This window comes from Electrophorus electricus, chromosome 3 (assembly GCF_013358815.1).
Source record: "Electrophorus electricus isolate fEleEle1 chromosome 3, fEleEle1.pri, whole genome shotgun sequence".
NCBI lineage: Eukaryota > Metazoa > Chordata > Actinopteri > Gymnotiformes > Gymnotidae > Electrophorus > Electrophorus electricus.
In genome coordinates this window covers 21,712,862-21,728,349 of record NC_049537.1, presented here as the reverse complement: position 1 = coordinate 21,728,349, position 15,488 = coordinate 21,712,862, and the positions used below count along the sequence as shown (strand labels likewise).

Below are 15,488 nucleotides of genomic sequence, written 5' to 3'. Positions count from 1 at the left end.
CATGTGTTCTCTCTCTCTCTCTCACTGTCATTGATTAGTGCTGATAGGAACGAAGGGAGGCAATTAAAGCACTTTAATGATGCCTTTTTTCATGCTTGACATCAGAGATAATGAAAGTCTTGGACGGGTCCCAGAAATCTCTGTCTGTTTATTTATTTATTTTTGTTCTCTCTTTGTTCCTGAATGTGCTTGCTGTCCTCCTGACACACTCAAAGGCGGCGTGTGAGCAGGCGCTCGGAGGGAGTCGGCCTCTCTCCACCAACTCCTACACCAGCCTCAGATCTGCACTGTCACAAGCATCATCTGTCACCAAGCTGCCCTGCTTCAAATGATGCCAGGCAGTCCCGTGTGGATGTGTGAAGTGTAAGGTGTGTGCGCGGGAGGGCGGGTGAATACTTGATAAGGTGCGAGCGTTTGTGGAGCTCCCGCTGAGAACATCGGGGTCTCTGTGGACATGTGCTGTCACTGCAGATGCTAGAACAGTGACATCATCTACGACAAATAGCTTCCATCAGTGTTCAATACTCAGTGAGCCATAGGAAAGAAAGTAAGTGTGTGTGTGTGTGTGTGTGTGTGTGTGTGTGTGTGTGTGTGTGTGTGTGTGTGTGTGTGTGTGTGTGTGTGTGAGAGAGAGAGAGAGAGAATGCGCTGTCATGGCAATAGTATTTGCTCTATCGCACAGTTCTATGATGTTGAAGCTGACAGCTGAAGATATGACAGCTCAGGACCTGATAAACCTGACAGATATATGTATACACACACGCATGCGTGCACACACATGCACAGCCTGCCCTGAACTACTGAACTAGTTTCTTCTGTTTGTTGAACATTCAGAATGCTTTATGGTTCGCACGCACGCACGCTACTGCTGCTGATTTTGGCCTCTCCTCCTCTTCCCTGGTATTCTTTGTTGTGTGTCTGAAAATGGAGAGAGCTCCAACTCTTCGTCCACACACACTTTCCCAACCCTATCCTCCCACCGGGGGCCCAGATGGAGAGGCCTTAATTTCTTCTTCCATCTGCCTTCCCCTTGCCTTAGATAGGCTGTGTGCTTTTAAACACACACTTTTATTTCAGAAGTAAACCTTATGAATACTGTTAGAAGCTTTTGGTGATCTTTATATTAGAATCTGTGTTCTTTTTATTCTTTCATATTTTATTTTCTTAATCTTTTTATACTGCAGTCTTTTGTTCTCGTTCTCACCCTCTGCATCCTCCTGGTGACTGTCTAATCCCTCTCCTCACTCCGCTGTAGCGCGATCTTTGTCTAGGGAGCTCGTTTGCTCGCTCTCGTCAAACTTAATATGGCAACCAGCTCTTGGATTGTCATGCTTCACAGCAGGGGAAGAGGATTCCTGCGCAAGCACAGAGGCCATGTCCTCACCCCCATCATACTGCTGCACGGCTTTGCCACCTTATTTCTTTGTGGTGAAAGTCTACATTATCACGTCATTTTAGTGCTGGGAAGGCATGGTGCAAATTGTCATACCAGAGGTTTTAACAGGGCAGGAATGGTCTCCGGCTTGAGTGTTGTTACTCCTCATAGTTCTGTGCTGACAAAAAGCCTGGATAAGACCACAGAGCGTTATGAGAGTGGCATGCGGTCCTGCCGTGTATGAGCTTCCTAAACACACAGCAATCTGCCTACTGGGCTTCGGCAAAGCTTTGTACAAAGGCTCGCTCGCTGCCATACGCCGTCATGCCTGGCTCCCCAATTAGCCCTGATTAGTCTTCAGAGCTTTAATTGGCCACAGGGGTGCGGAGGAGACGGGCCCAGGAACAGTGGCGAAGAGGAACACATGGGGATCTGCGTCGTTCTACCCTCCCAGTCGCGGAGCAAGAGAGGGGGGGAGAACAGAATAGCAGGAAACTCAGGTTAGTCTAAGAGGGCAGCCTGCAAGAAACCTGCATTAATGTATTTACATCCCCTCGCACCCTCCCTCCTTTCCATCTAGTTTAGAGTGGCAGAAAGAGCTTGAATGGCCAATGAGGCTGAATAATTACATCCATCAATTAAGGAACCTGAAGCGTTAACGAATCTGAATAATTATGAACATAAATCATGCAAGCAAAAAAGTCTGCTTTTTTTTTTTTTAAAGGTTTAAGTGGCTAGGCCAATGCTCTCCATATGAGAGACTGAAAATACAAAGTAGAGAGACTTTCCTAGTTATACTATTAAAAGTTTGTGCTATTTCAGTTCTTCAGAATATTCCACTTGCACAAGATCAGAGGACGGCCCTCACAGCTTACGGCTTTAGCAGCTGTTTGCCGTTGAGGACGGTGCTCCTCAAACCCCACCCTGGGATAAGACAGAAGGCAGAGATCACACCAGAGTGTGGAAGCGAATGTTGAAGCCGTGCGTTATGTTGAAATGAGACTGTCCTGTAACTCACAGAGAAAAAGCATGCAAGTCACAGTAGAATTACTATACAAGATGAGTGGAAATTAACTCATAGGAAAACTTACCAGTGGAAATATTAAGAGCGATGTGGGCTCATCTTTGACCTCTAGCATGGCTGCTTTGCGGCGGGTCTCGGAGCCTCGCTCCAAGGTCCGCTCCTCCCCATAACTAGGTCAGCACCATCAGGCCTTTTATTTCAGTCAGCAGGCGGACAGGAATGAAGTCATCCCTCCCTGACCAGTCAGAGGTTTCCATACTGCTCATTCCCAGAGCGCCATATGCTGTTGCAGCAGAGCCAGTTCAGCCTCGTGCATGGCTCTGATGCTCGGTGTGCTTCACTGGGGTGGTTCTGGTCTTTTGTGTGTGTGTGTGTGTGTGTGTGTGTGTGTGTGTGTGTGTGTGTGTGTGTGCGCGTGTTCAGCCTCGTGCATGGCTCTGATGCTCGGTGTGCTTCACTGGGGCGGTTCTGGTCTTTTGTGTGTGTGTGTGTGTGTGTGTGTGTGTGTGTGTGTGCGCGTGTTCAGCCTCGTGCATGGCTCTGATGCTCGGTGTGCTTCACTGGGGCGGTTCTGGTCTTGTGTGCCTGTGTGTGCGTGCGTGCGCGTGCGTGCGTGCTCGTGCATGCGTGTGGGAGTATGAAATGACGGTATGGTATCTGGGTAAAGGATGTGATGGTGGTTTTTGATAAAAGGCCATTGAAGTGGTATTGGCCGTAGCTGCTGTCACCTCGCTGTTGGCCACCTGCTCAAGCTGTGTTCGTACGAAGCAGGCTATTTGGAGACTTGGTTTAATTTACTGCTGGCAATCGTGTGGTCTTGGATACGGTCAGAATGCCCGTGGGGTAACGGCTTTGGAAAGGGGCCTACGAAAACAAGCAACTCCCTGGCCATATCTAGCCTGGCACGGGCGCTTGTTTGGGCAGGGCATCTCCAGTGAGAGTGCTTGGCTTTCCTGGCTGCATGCTCCATTGAGATGAAAGTCCCATCAAATGGCTGCTCAGGTTTTCCATTTCCTGCTGTTTGTGAGCGGCTGACGTCGCCACCTTGCCAGACTGAAATGCAGCAGTGTCATTTTTGTCCTTCTTGGCTGTTGTCTCTTATAAGTATGTCCTCCAGACAGAAACATGGCACTCGGGTTTCAGTCCTCACTTTTTTTTGTGTGTGTGTGTGTGTGTGTGTGTGTGTGGTAGGACCTCTCTGGCTCCATAGATGACCTCCCCACAGGCACAGAAGCAGCCCTCAGCTCTGCAGTCAGCGCTTCAGGCTCCACCAGCAGCCAGGGCGAGCAGAGCAACCCCGCCCAGTCACCTTTCTCCCCTCACGCCTCGCCCCGCCTCTCCAACTTGCGCAGCGGACCTTCACCATCTCCTGTTGGCTCGCCTGTAGGCTCTAGCCAGTCGCGCTCTGGACCCATATCACCTGCTAGTGTACCAGGTAAAGGGAATTTTGAGAAATAACTAAAAATAATATTTCTGCTTTTAGTACTGTAGGTTTTGTCAATTGTGCCTGTAGTGTAGTCCAGCACTGCTATGTGTCATTTAGCTCCAGACCTCAGTCACCACTTTATTCCATTACTGGAAACTTCTACTTTGTCGACACCAGCAGAAGGAGCTGTAGCCATCTGCCCTCGCGCTGCGCTCTTTGCATTTGTACAGCTCGTAAGGCCTTGGGGGGGGGGGGGGGGGAGAGCTTGCTTGTGCTTCCATCAGACATGGGTCAAAGGAGGGAGCCCAAGTTCACAAACAAGACATCCAGTCATTAAAATAGTTTGGAAAGTCTATGAGCAGTTTGGTGTCACTTCAACGCAATTATGCTCCTACAGTGTGGGGGCATTGTTAATCGCTGCTGTCTGATAGGCTGGCTGCCATGGCCTTTGAGTAGCTGGAACTGCTGCTTCCAGTCCTCCGTCCTGCTCTGGACGCCACTAACAAGGTCTGCGGGAGACCATTATACCAGGGTGCGCGCGCGGATGCCTCCCCCCTGCTGGGAGAGCCGTCCACCATTATACCCGTGCTGAGGGGGCTACAGAGAGCAAACGTGCGTGCACACAAACTTTGTATGGCTCCTGAAAGACCGATTTAGCCCCACAGATGTACGTCCCTGAGGACGGGTTGGGTTGGCTATGCTCATTTCGGGCTAATGTTTGCACCATTTCAGAGCACTGTCATTCTGTTTGTTGGTGTATGTCTAGGTACACAGCTGGCCCCGCAGACACCGGGGAGCGTGTCGGACGTGGTGTCCCTTTCTGCCCTCAGTCAGTCGCCCATGTCTCAGGAGAGAGGTGAGTGAGCTCAGAAGCACGGCACGCACACAAGCGCACGCATGCGTGCAAACCCTTATTACCAGACTGTGGTTCCCTGCCTCGTAATGGTTATCCGTGTACGTTTCTCATCCGTCCTGACAGTGAGTCTTAACGCGCTGTTTGTCCGCCGCCCGCTCCCTCTCGCCGCCATTTTCCACAGGCGCGTTGGATAAACGAGCTCATTTGGGTGACACATCGGCGCGCGTTACGGCTCAATCGAGCAGCAGTGCTCCGGCGCCAGGATGCAGGCCCCAGTGCCTCTGACGGACTGCCTGCTGCTGGAGGCTTTTCCGCTCCTCCCACGCCGGGCGCTGTTCTGTGCTGTTCTCAGAGCACCACCCGGAGCGTCCTTCGGGTCCCAGGGCGGCAGTGCTGCTGATTATCGGCTGCGAGCGCATGCTCGAATGCCGTAGTTATTCCGGCTTATTGATTCCAGAGCAAGATTGCTAGCACGTGAATGTAGCGTTGGAGCTTGTTGCTGATGAGCTTTAACAATGGCAAGCCGGGACATTTGTGTAAAACGTGTAAGCTGATGCCTGTTGGCTTTCCATCCATGCCACAGCACAGCTGTTTCTGAACTGGGCTGAATATAAACCACCTATTTTCTGGTTGTTAATGAGTAGCTAGAGGCGTAGCCAGGTTGACCTGCTTCTGCCTCTACCCTTCCTTGGGAAGAGTGGCAAGAATGAGCCTCAACTTACTTTCCTATTTCCGAAAACCTGTTTTTAATTGCAAATGGAAAATAAAGCATTACTCAGAAGGTGAACCACAGTTAAAGTACCTGGGAGAGAATAATCATCTTTGTTATTATTTTGAGCATCGTGTGCACTTGTTGGAACTCAAACTGTGTGTGTGTGTGTGTGTGTGTGTGTGTGGTACGCATGCACATGCAATGTGCTGGTTTCATGAGTTTCCTCTTTTGTTACTGTTTGGTTAGGGGCCAAAATCAAACTGCCAGTCTCTAGGACTTTAATGGCTAGTGTGCGTTCTGAATGACAGACATTCTGGCTCACTCTCTCATTTATTTTTCAGGCCACACACACACACAAAGCATTCCACTAGTCCTTCACGGATGGTTGTGAACTGGGTCAAGAATTCCTTGTGCATACACAAATGGCAGATGTGCCAATAGGCTGTCCTGATATCATCTTGGGTTTAATCAATATTTAGCATAATCTTTAATTAGTTAATAGTTAATTTAACTATGTTTAGAATTTGGTATACAAGAGAATCAAATTTAAAAAATCGTTTTTTATTAGATGCATAATATTCTCTTGCATGTCAAACTGACAGCTTGCCTCCTTCTGTTTTGCTTTTGCTTGTCCAGGATTTGCACACAACCTGCAGCGTAATGTCCCTGGGCTTGGCCCTGGCTCCCAGTTTGGCCCCCAGCAGCCTGGGCCCTCCATGTCTCCCCACCCCTCTCCTATGGGCCCCATGCACCACAACGTAGGCACCTACCAGCAGGGTGGTTCCGCCTACGGCCCCCAGGGCGCACAGTACGGTCCTTCAGGTAGCGAACGCCGTCGGCCTTCTCGGACCTGCCAGTGGATGCTTTAGTAATTCTGCTCCATGATAATGCTTTGGCTTCGCCCCGTTTGTTTCCTGAATTTGCATTGATGAGTCTATGGGCAGAAGCGAAGCTTTACACAATCATTTGGTTTAATTTCCCCTATTGTTGCAGCTGTGCGTGTGCGTGTGCGTGTGCGTGTGCACGCATGCGCATGCGGGGAAATGGCCGTGATCCACCTCTGAATGGGACTAGGCAGTAATCCATCACGAGTGTTATGGCATGCCTGGGTAATAAATGAACGGCCGTTGTGCATGCCTTCACAGTATCGCTGGGCCCTGCCTGCCTTCCTCTTCTGATTGATAGTCCCTGTTGTCCTGTTGTTTCGCTTGTGTAACTGGCAGCTGGCTGAATGCAACGGAAATGCGACCACTGTGCACTCGACACTGACGGATCGGCGGAGCTGGTTGAGAGTGGAGGAAGACAATGCGATGATTGCATGTTTAGTTATTCATGGAAAGAATAATTAAAAAAATATGCTTCTATTCTATAGGCTGCTTGGTGAGAGCATGTGTTTTAACTTGCAGAGTTTCCCTTTTTTGGTCAAAACTTTGCGCCATGGTGGAAGGTGTATGGAGAAGCAGGCTGCCAATTGTGTTGTGTTTGGCGTCAGTGTTGGCTTTTGTTTGGCCCTCCACGTAACCTGAGGAAATGGTTCAATCACAGCGGAGACGCTGATTCCAGGTCAGCGCTCTGGCTGCAGTGAGGCGCTCTGTTGCTAATGCAGCACTGACTGAACTCTCACCACAGCCCTGGTGTGGATCCAGGGGACATCTTCCAGGGACTCTGGGTATTCGGATGCAAGGCAGCTGTCGCGCATCACTCAGATCAGTGGCGCCATGCCCTCTCGTGCCCCAAAGGGAATTCTGGGATTACGGGGACTTGGAGAGGGGCAGCACAGAGCGCCTGACTGTGCCTGAGCTTTCGCATGTAATTGGCAGCGCTCTAGGGCCCTGCCTCGCTCGGGAAGGGTAAAGATCCAGTCCTTCCAGCTGCCAGCAAGCTTGTTAGGGGTTAGGACTTGGAATAACTGTGCACTGTGGAAAAAATAGCAGCTTTCCCCAACCAACACCTCGACCTGCTTTATATATTTTTGGAACTCTTGTGCCACATCAAAAAGTTTTTTTTTTTTTTTTTTTTTCCTTCATGTTGAGGGGAGAGGAAGAGATGCCAAGACCTCAGATTTCCTGCGGGACTCCCGAAACCTCAGGCAGCTCGGCAAGGTGGAGATTTCTGGCTGCATTTTGACAGCTGCAGTCATATTGGAAATCCCTGTTCTAATTGTGCCTCAAATGTTACTCGGCAAAGACTCATGTATAATGATGATATGCATATGGTTTCAACACACATTCAGAATGCTGGAGACCTAAGGCGATTTTTGAATGCTGGGAGCAGTTTGCAGATTGAAATCATGTCTCGTCGGGAGCGCGCACAGCTCATTAAAGAGTGGCTCTGTAGCGAGTGGCTGCAGCTCCTCTTGTGTGGAATCTCCATTCAGCGCTGTGGAAACTTGCTGACAAAGTGGCTGCCTGTGCAGCCAGCTCCAGCTGTTCTCCCACAGAGCTCGGCTAATCTGGATGTCTGCTTCAGAATGGGAGAGGAAAGAATGAAGTGTGCAAAACACCTTGATCCCCTTTCTGACTAGACTGAGCAGATTTTCATGGAATCAAACCAGTAACTACCAAAGTCCCTTTCCTTGGGTTTAATATGTTTAATGTGAGCTAATGAAAAGCTCACATCCCTTTTTGTTAACTTTATCCAAGAGCCAACGCTTTGTGTCTCTCCAGGAAATTACCCTCGTCCACAAAACTACGGCGGCGCGCCTGGTCCCAGCTACAGTGGCCCCGGGCCGGGTATGGGCCTTGGCATGAACGCCAGCAGCCCCATGCACGGCCAGGGCCCTGGGCAGCCCTGTGGCTCCATGCCGGCTGGGAGGGGGCCAGGTCAGCCAGCCGGTGGGCGTCCATACCCGGCAGGCTCCAGCAGCGTAGCCCCCACCTCACCCAACATGCCCCAGACCGCGGGGCCTGGCATGGGCCCCCCACCGGCCACGGGTAGCCGGAAACCCCACGAGAGCTGCCCCGTACCCTCTGCACAAAACCCCCTTGCTGCTCCGCAGGCCAGGTGAGTACAGCAGCCCTGTTCATACTGTATTCATCTTAATAGTCCATCCATTAGCATCTGTCATTTGTTGCGCTTTAATAACAGTGTTGACTACGTAAGTTTTATTTTTTTTGGGGGGGGGGGGGTTGGACACTGAATTAATTTATTGTAAACATAATTTGGCCACTGACATCTGCATGTTTATAAATGGTACAAGCAACTGAAACTCCTCAGCACTAAGTATGGTTATACTGGGTATATTTATATCCTTATTATCAGTTAAAGTGATCTGGCACCCAACCAACGAGGCTGTTGTGCCCTTGCCCTCTACTCCAGGCCTCCGTATGCCCGGTCCCCTGTGTATCCGGGGCTGCCTGGGCTGGGTGGACGTCCTTCCGCCTTCCCTCCCCCCCCCCATTTTGTCCAGCCCCACGACGGGCCGTACGGCAGTGGCGGCAGCTTGGGCCTGCCTCTGGCTGAGCAGTATGGGTAGGTGCAGCAGGCCCCGCCACCCCGCTGCTTGTGCTCCTCAGCTGGCCTGTCCTGTTCAGAGCCTCCCCACCCTTTGCAGCCTCGAAACACTAACCCCGCACACCTCCCGTACACATGCTTACGCACCAAGCCACCACAGAGTACTGCACGTCAGCCTCCTCGCCCGGCCTAGTGAGCGTAACTAAAGTTGCCGTCTAAGACAACCTGCTGTGCTGAAGCCTGGAGCCCAATCGATGCCCTGCACTCATTCTGGGTGTGTATGCACGCTACTGATGTATGGTGCCACAGAAGCAGCCATGTATGATCACTGGCCCCAGCTGCTTGCAGCGTGCTTGCTGTGATGAGCGTCCGTCTGCGGGTTGGGGGAAATAGGGGACAAAGTAACCGAGCAGCAGCGTCCTGCCCCCTGGTGTGACTCAACACAATGACTTCCTCCCTGATATCCAACTGAAAGACTATAAATTGGATAAGATGTGACCTCTGGCACATCTTGGTATGAGTTCTCATCACTCCAAAGAGCTAAAATCCCATTAAACAGAACACTCATGGTGAGCTTGAAATAAAGAAAATGGACTTTTTAGGATGCCATACTCTGCTCATTTCTCCATTCCACTTCTTACTGGACTATGCAACGAGTTAGCCGACTATTAATGATAGCTGCATATAGACACACTTTTCTTTTGATATTGTTTGATGCTATTTTTTTTTCTTTTTGACAATTACATCTATATTCTAGCCATTTGGTAGACACTCTTATCCAGAGCAACTTATGGAAGTGCCTAATTAGATGAACAGTACCTAATGGCTTATATTGCCTAGCATAAAGCATACTGCCCTCCTGTGGACCAGAAAGATTTCTTTTTTTATAGGCTTTTACCCCCTAGTTAAGGGCCAGTTTTAATTACTACAGTGCATCACAGTAAGCCAAACCTTTCTTCTTTCCCTACCAACTGAAAATTTAAATGCTTGGAGTAACCTTCTGCCCTTACATGTCTGGCTTTATGGTGCAGAAATACTAAGCACGCAACAATTCTGCTTACAGCTAACTTTATGGATGGGATTATGGGATGTCATAAACATTGCTGCATTTTGCTGTGTGATCAGCTCTCTTGGCTTTGTGTTGGCATGTGCAGGCCGAGTGGGTACCCAGCCGGGGCCCCCATGGGTGGAATGGGCCCAGGTGGCCCCTATAACCAACCGCCAGGCAGCAGCTCGAGCCGGATGAACCTGCAGGGCTCAGGATACAATACAATGCCTGCCGGTAAGAGTTTGGAGGACTACTGCAGTTACACGTCTGTTCACTGTTAACCTGATGTCCTATTTTTGAGCTGATTAAACGTGAGTCTTTTTGTTAGTACATCAGGATTCTTCAGTTCAGTCCACAGAGACTCTCAGTCCACATTGTTGCTGAGTTCCATTTCTTAATATACCTGAGCCAGCCAGTCAGCCCTCTACAGCCCTTACGTGCATTACAAGGCTATCGCGTGTTTGGAACACAATAAAAACATGGTTCTTCAAGCACTGGGTTGAAAACACCCTGTCCTTAACTTATTCTTAAGTTAAAAATCTATGTGCAAGGGTGAATATTAGTCTTAACTATAACTGTGTACATTTTTCGCACAAGTGAACCATCCACCAGACTGCTAGATAAGTTCTGTCTGATGACATTACAGATGGGACTGTGTTTGTGTGTCTTTGCAGGACCCATGCCTATGGGGCCAGTAGACACTGTGCCAGCCACTGACCCCAAACCAAAATTGGAGCACAAGGAGGAAGGAGGTGCGGTAGGCGCCGAACCACCCAAACCGAAGGTACAAACATTTCTCTCTCTCTCCGTCACCTGGTCGGTCTTTTTCTTTCTCTGCCATTCTTTCACATGAACACATGATCAGAGGTGACTCTACCTTTTAAATTATGTGAGTAATCATTTGCAGCCCTCCACGCTGCTGTCTGACTGCCCTCTCTTCTGGCTTGTGGTACAGCTCTGCCGTCTGTGAATAGCGCTGTCAAAATTGGCCAAAAATGTTGGTACATTATTTCTCACAAAAACACACTGGTTCAAACCATTCAAATATGTTTTTCGCATTATGTCCATAAGACCGTAAATGAATACAGTGAGAAACATAACTAGCTGCATGCATAGATGGGTATATTTATTTCAGCTAAACACGTCTTTTAACTTTTCTTTGACATGAAATGGGGGGGGAAAATAAAACGCTTGGGGATTTGTAGTGCATGAAGCTTCGGTCTCTAGCCTTCGATATCTAGCGTTAGCTATTTAGTTAGTTCTGTACGTTTGTATTTTTGTTTAAATAAGTCTGCCACACAATTCAGAGAAATATGATGACAAAGATCTTTTACCCCAAGGGGTTATCCATGAAATGTGCAAAGAAGTGCTATTAAAAACAGACATATCTTAGGCTACTTAACTTACAATTTTGACGCTTGAAATCCCAAAACGCACGCTAGCTAGCATAAAAATAGTCGTAACGGGTCATACTAATATTTTTTCGAAATGAACCCTGAGGCTGCTAGTGCGTGAATAGGTTTAACTAGCTTACATATAACCGAAACTGTGCGGACTACAGATTACTCTATGCAGCCGAATTGGGAGCGGTTGTTGTTGATTGATTGATTCACGTCCATTTCCGTGTGATTCCTGTTCTGCAGTGCGTTCAGTGCCGAGGCCCACGCGAGAACTCGCGAGGCGGACCGCCGTAGTAGTGCTGCTTCCCCCTCCACAGTCGAATATTAATTTTCACAACCGAATGTCTGGGTTTTAAACAACACAGTTCTATTACACAGTCGAATTTCGAGTATTTGGACAGCAGTAACTGTCTCGGCCTGTTCCTCCAGCCTGTGGTACAGCTCTGCTGTATGCGACTGCCCTTTCCTCTGACTTGTGCTACAGCTCTGCTTTGCTTCACTCAGATCTTTGAGCCGCCGCTGTCCTACTCCAACCAGAAAACACAGACATGCTAATCGTCAGCGTGCAAAATGTTTTCCCATATTCCATAAACGTGCGTTACCAGGTGTGTGTATTTGACTCCCACCAGCTTCACTTACTTGTGGAGATTACGAATTGTGTATCTCCTGTAGTCAGGCTCTTATGATACAAATGGAGCAGACTCTCATTGGGCTTTCATTCCCATCTATTTTGGCTCTGAAACACACACACGCTGTGTAATCTCCCAAATCTTCATGTCCTTGGAACAACCTCTGGACCTCCATTTATACGAGCAGAACCTCTCTGGCAGCTGGGTATGGGGGTGATATTGATTTATAAGCCTATGGTTCTGGTTTCTGTTTCCTTTTGTAAAAGCCATCTTGCTTTCAGTGCTGTCTCATGTCATTGCCACAAACCTAGGCTCATTAAAGGATAAAACTGTGCCACTGACCACGTTACAATACCATGTTTTGAATATGGGAGAATCCGGTAGTATACCGGCAGTGGGGGGCAAAAGCAGATAAATAAAAAAGCCAGCCATGACTAATGGTAGTGAGGGGAGCTCATGGTTCATTCGGATTCCGAGAGCGAGTCGCGCTCATTTTCCCATGCCTCCTTTGATCTTGCCCTGTCTGATCTACACGCGTCAGGACGCAAACAGAACTCCTTTTCTTAGGACTTCTTAGTGTGCCATTTTTTGATACCACGTTCCTGTTTGCCTTTCTCTGCTCTCTTTTCTTTTATGTTGCTGTTGCTCGTTTTTTGGCTTGTCCTGTGTAGTACTTGTTGGGAGAGTCGTTACAGATTTTTCTAAAAAACATTTTTTATTTTTTGTGTGTGTGTGTGTGTGTGTGTGTGTGTGTGTGTGTGTGTGTGTGTCTGTCTGTCTGTCTGTCTGTCTTTCAAGTTTCTCTACTTTGTTGACGAACGGGGGGGGGGGGGGGGGGGCTGATGTGAGAGTGAACAAAATTCCTCTCTCGTCTTGCTGTCGTTTGGGTTATTGAACGAGCGCCCTTCTACCTCCGCATTGTGCCTGCTGTTGTCATGGTGACAGTCGGCATAGCAGCATGGTTGTTTTGCCTTGTCTTTACCAGAAAGTGGAAGCTGCTCTGCTCTTTCAGAGCTGTGCGTTCGCCGTCATGCTGTCTGAACTGCTGTTAAATAGTTCCCCTCCCTGTCTGGCTCTCATGGTTGTCCGAGCGTCGCTTTCATGCTAGCTGGTGGCAGCTGGTGATTAGCAGCAGCGAGAGCGAGAGGCGCAAGCAGAGAAGACGAGACGAGCGCTCTCCTGCGATCGCCGAGTCGCCGCTGCCGACTGGAGCTCTCCCTCCTCCGTGCTCTCAGGTTGTTTTTGGCTCTTGCTCGTGCAGGGAAGCTCCTTTTGAGGACAGCGGCGCACGTGGGTGGGCGCAGCGCGTGCTGGGCTGCGTGCATGCGACAGGGAAAAATGGGATGAAGGGGAACTGCAATTCCTGCTCGACTTCAGCCATCTCTCACGCATATGCTCCTGTTGTGTGTTTGTGTGTGTGTGTGTGTGTGTGTGTGTGTGTGTGTGTGTGTGTGTGTGTGTGTGTGTGTGTGTGTGTGCGCACCTTCCTGCGTGGCTGTATCGGGGTGGTGTGTGTGTGTGTGCGCGCTTCTCCTTTCTCGTTTGTTTTCGGCGACAGGACAGCTACGGCTCTCAGTGTGTGTCGCAGCCGCCAACCCTGTCCCCACTGTCCCCCAGCCCTGCTAGTCTCTCGTCTAATCACGGCGATGACAGTGACAGCATTAGCAGCCCTACCTGGCCAAAGACCCCCACCAGCCCTGTGAGTGCCACAAGCACTTTTCCTCTCTCTCCCCCTCTCTCTCCTGCACTTTCTGTCATTTTTCTCTTTCTCACTGTTTTTTTTTTTCCTTTTTCTTTTTTATTCCTCGTCGTGTTGTTTTGCCTCTGATGTTCACATTGCGACATAATGGCGTTCTCATTAGTTGGACAAGATGAGCCTAAGAAATGATTTTTAAATGTGTGACAGTAGAGCAATACTGTCACACATTTTTTGAAATTTCTTAGTCCAATTTAAGATTTAGCTTGGTTAGACATTGCTTTCAAACTTGAAGATCAGTCTATATTTTCAAAAACCCTTTGGGAATTTTGCAACTGAAAATGTACTTTTCCAACCTTTAAAACCTCGCTGCTGACTATTCTCTTCACACTAACTTCTCATGGACCAACTTGGGTGCTTTCAGCAGCTGGGTTGTGTTTCAGTCTTGGGTAACAGAGTGGATGAGAGACCACATGTTGGGACTGTGAACTATCAGTTTTAAGGTGATCAGGAGAACAGGCTGGGTCGAGTCTCGGAAATGCCTCCTTATTATTTTATTGTGATTGCAGTGCCACATTAGTGACGTGACGTTAGATGGTGTTAAGCTGCTATTCTAAAGAAGTACATTTTTGTTTGGAAATGTTAATAATTCACTACTGAGGTATATGTGCATGCACGCATGTGTGAGGCACGCACTGGTGTGTGGGTGTGTGTTTAGCTCATTTCCTGCTCCTCTCCACCTGGCAGAAGCACAGCTCCGCCACCATGACGAGTGAGAAGATCACCCGCCTGTATGAGATGGGCAGTGAGCCAGAGAGGAGGGCCTGGGTTGACCGTTACCTGGCCTTCATGGAGGAGAGGGGCACTCCTGTGCCCAACCTCCCTGCTGTGGGCAAGAAGCCTCTGGACCTGTGCCGCTTGTACCTGTGCGTGCGGGAGATCGGAGGGCTGGCTATGGTGAGTGGCCTTCGCCTCTCCATGGCTTAGGATGTTATGCTCAGTAACGCTCACATAAAGGTCTGGAGCCGACACGTTTCTACGCAGAGCCATAAAATAAATCAATCACTCACTTGCATAGCTTATGTTGGCCATGTGTTGGCAATTATTGGGGGAATAAGTCGGTGAACATCTGCCTAACGCTCAGACTTTTGGATCGTTGCCCCAGCCCATGCTGTAACCTCTCCCTTCTTCCCGGTCCAGGTGAACAAGAACAAGAAATGGAGGGAGCTCTCCACCCTTCTCAACGTGGGCACGTCCAGCAGCTCTGCCAGCTCTCTGAAGAAGCAGTACACCCAGTACCTGTTTGCCTACGAGTGTAAGGTGGAGCGCGGCGAGGAGCCTCCACCTGACGCTGCTGCTGCTGATGGCAAGAAGCAGGCGCAGCAGGCCCGGGTCCAACCACCCTCACCGGGTGAGGAGATCTCTCTGCTCCACACACACAACGACCGGCCCTCTGATGGAAGGAATCGTTAAGCCTAGTGCCGTTAAGAAATGCCCTTAAGGTCTCTAAGATTGTTGAAGTTATCGGCTTGCTCGAAACGCGGCATACCATTATGGTTGGTTATTCTCATGCTGCGTTTTTGGCCTTGGGGTGGTAGACATTTGAGTCATCTCTGACCAGTGGTGGAGAAACTGCTCACGACTGGAGGAGTTGGGGTGACACGCATGCAGTGTTTTTATACTGCCTTACAGTGCGGATCAGGGTTAGTTCACCATTTAGGCTAATGGATGGTTCTTCAGGCTTGAACATGTCACCTTCATCCTGTTCACATCTGCCTTGAAATCAATTTGGTTCTGGCTGTGCAAGAGCTAAAAATATCTGACAGGTGATTGAGTCAAGCTGAGAGAGAAGTACAGAGAAAGAGGGGG

At 49.2% G+C, this 15,488-nt stretch overlaps 1 protein-coding gene across 5 annotated transcripts in view; it reads left to right on the top strand.

The window, feature by feature from the left end:
• Nucleotides 1-15,488, top strand: part of arid1b (AT rich interactive domain 1B (SWI1-like)) — a 42,497-nt gene that overhangs the window by 18,759 nt on the left and 8,250 nt on the right. For 2 of the 5 annotated variants that reach the window (XM_035524262.1, XM_035524263.1), the window contains exons 5-14: nt 3,591-3,834; nt 4,592-4,681; nt 6,030-6,215; nt 8,060-8,396; nt 8,712-8,864; nt 10,001-10,128; nt 10,569-10,678; nt 13,482-13,622; nt 14,367-14,576; nt 14,820-15,030. In XM_035524262.1, the coding sequence (XP_035380155.1) occupies nt 3,591-3,834; nt 4,592-4,681; nt 6,030-6,215; nt 8,060-8,396; nt 8,712-8,864; nt 10,001-10,128; nt 10,569-10,678; nt 13,482-13,622; nt 14,367-14,576; nt 14,820-15,030 (1,810 nt within the window). The remainder of the gene's footprint in view (nt 1-3,590; nt 3,835-4,591; nt 4,682-6,029; nt 6,216-8,059; nt 8,397-8,711; nt 8,865-10,000; nt 10,129-10,568; nt 10,679-13,481; nt 13,623-14,366; nt 14,577-14,819; nt 15,031-15,488) is intronic. The other 3 variants (XM_026998498.2, XM_035524265.1, XM_035524264.1) reach the window with 2 other exon arrangements.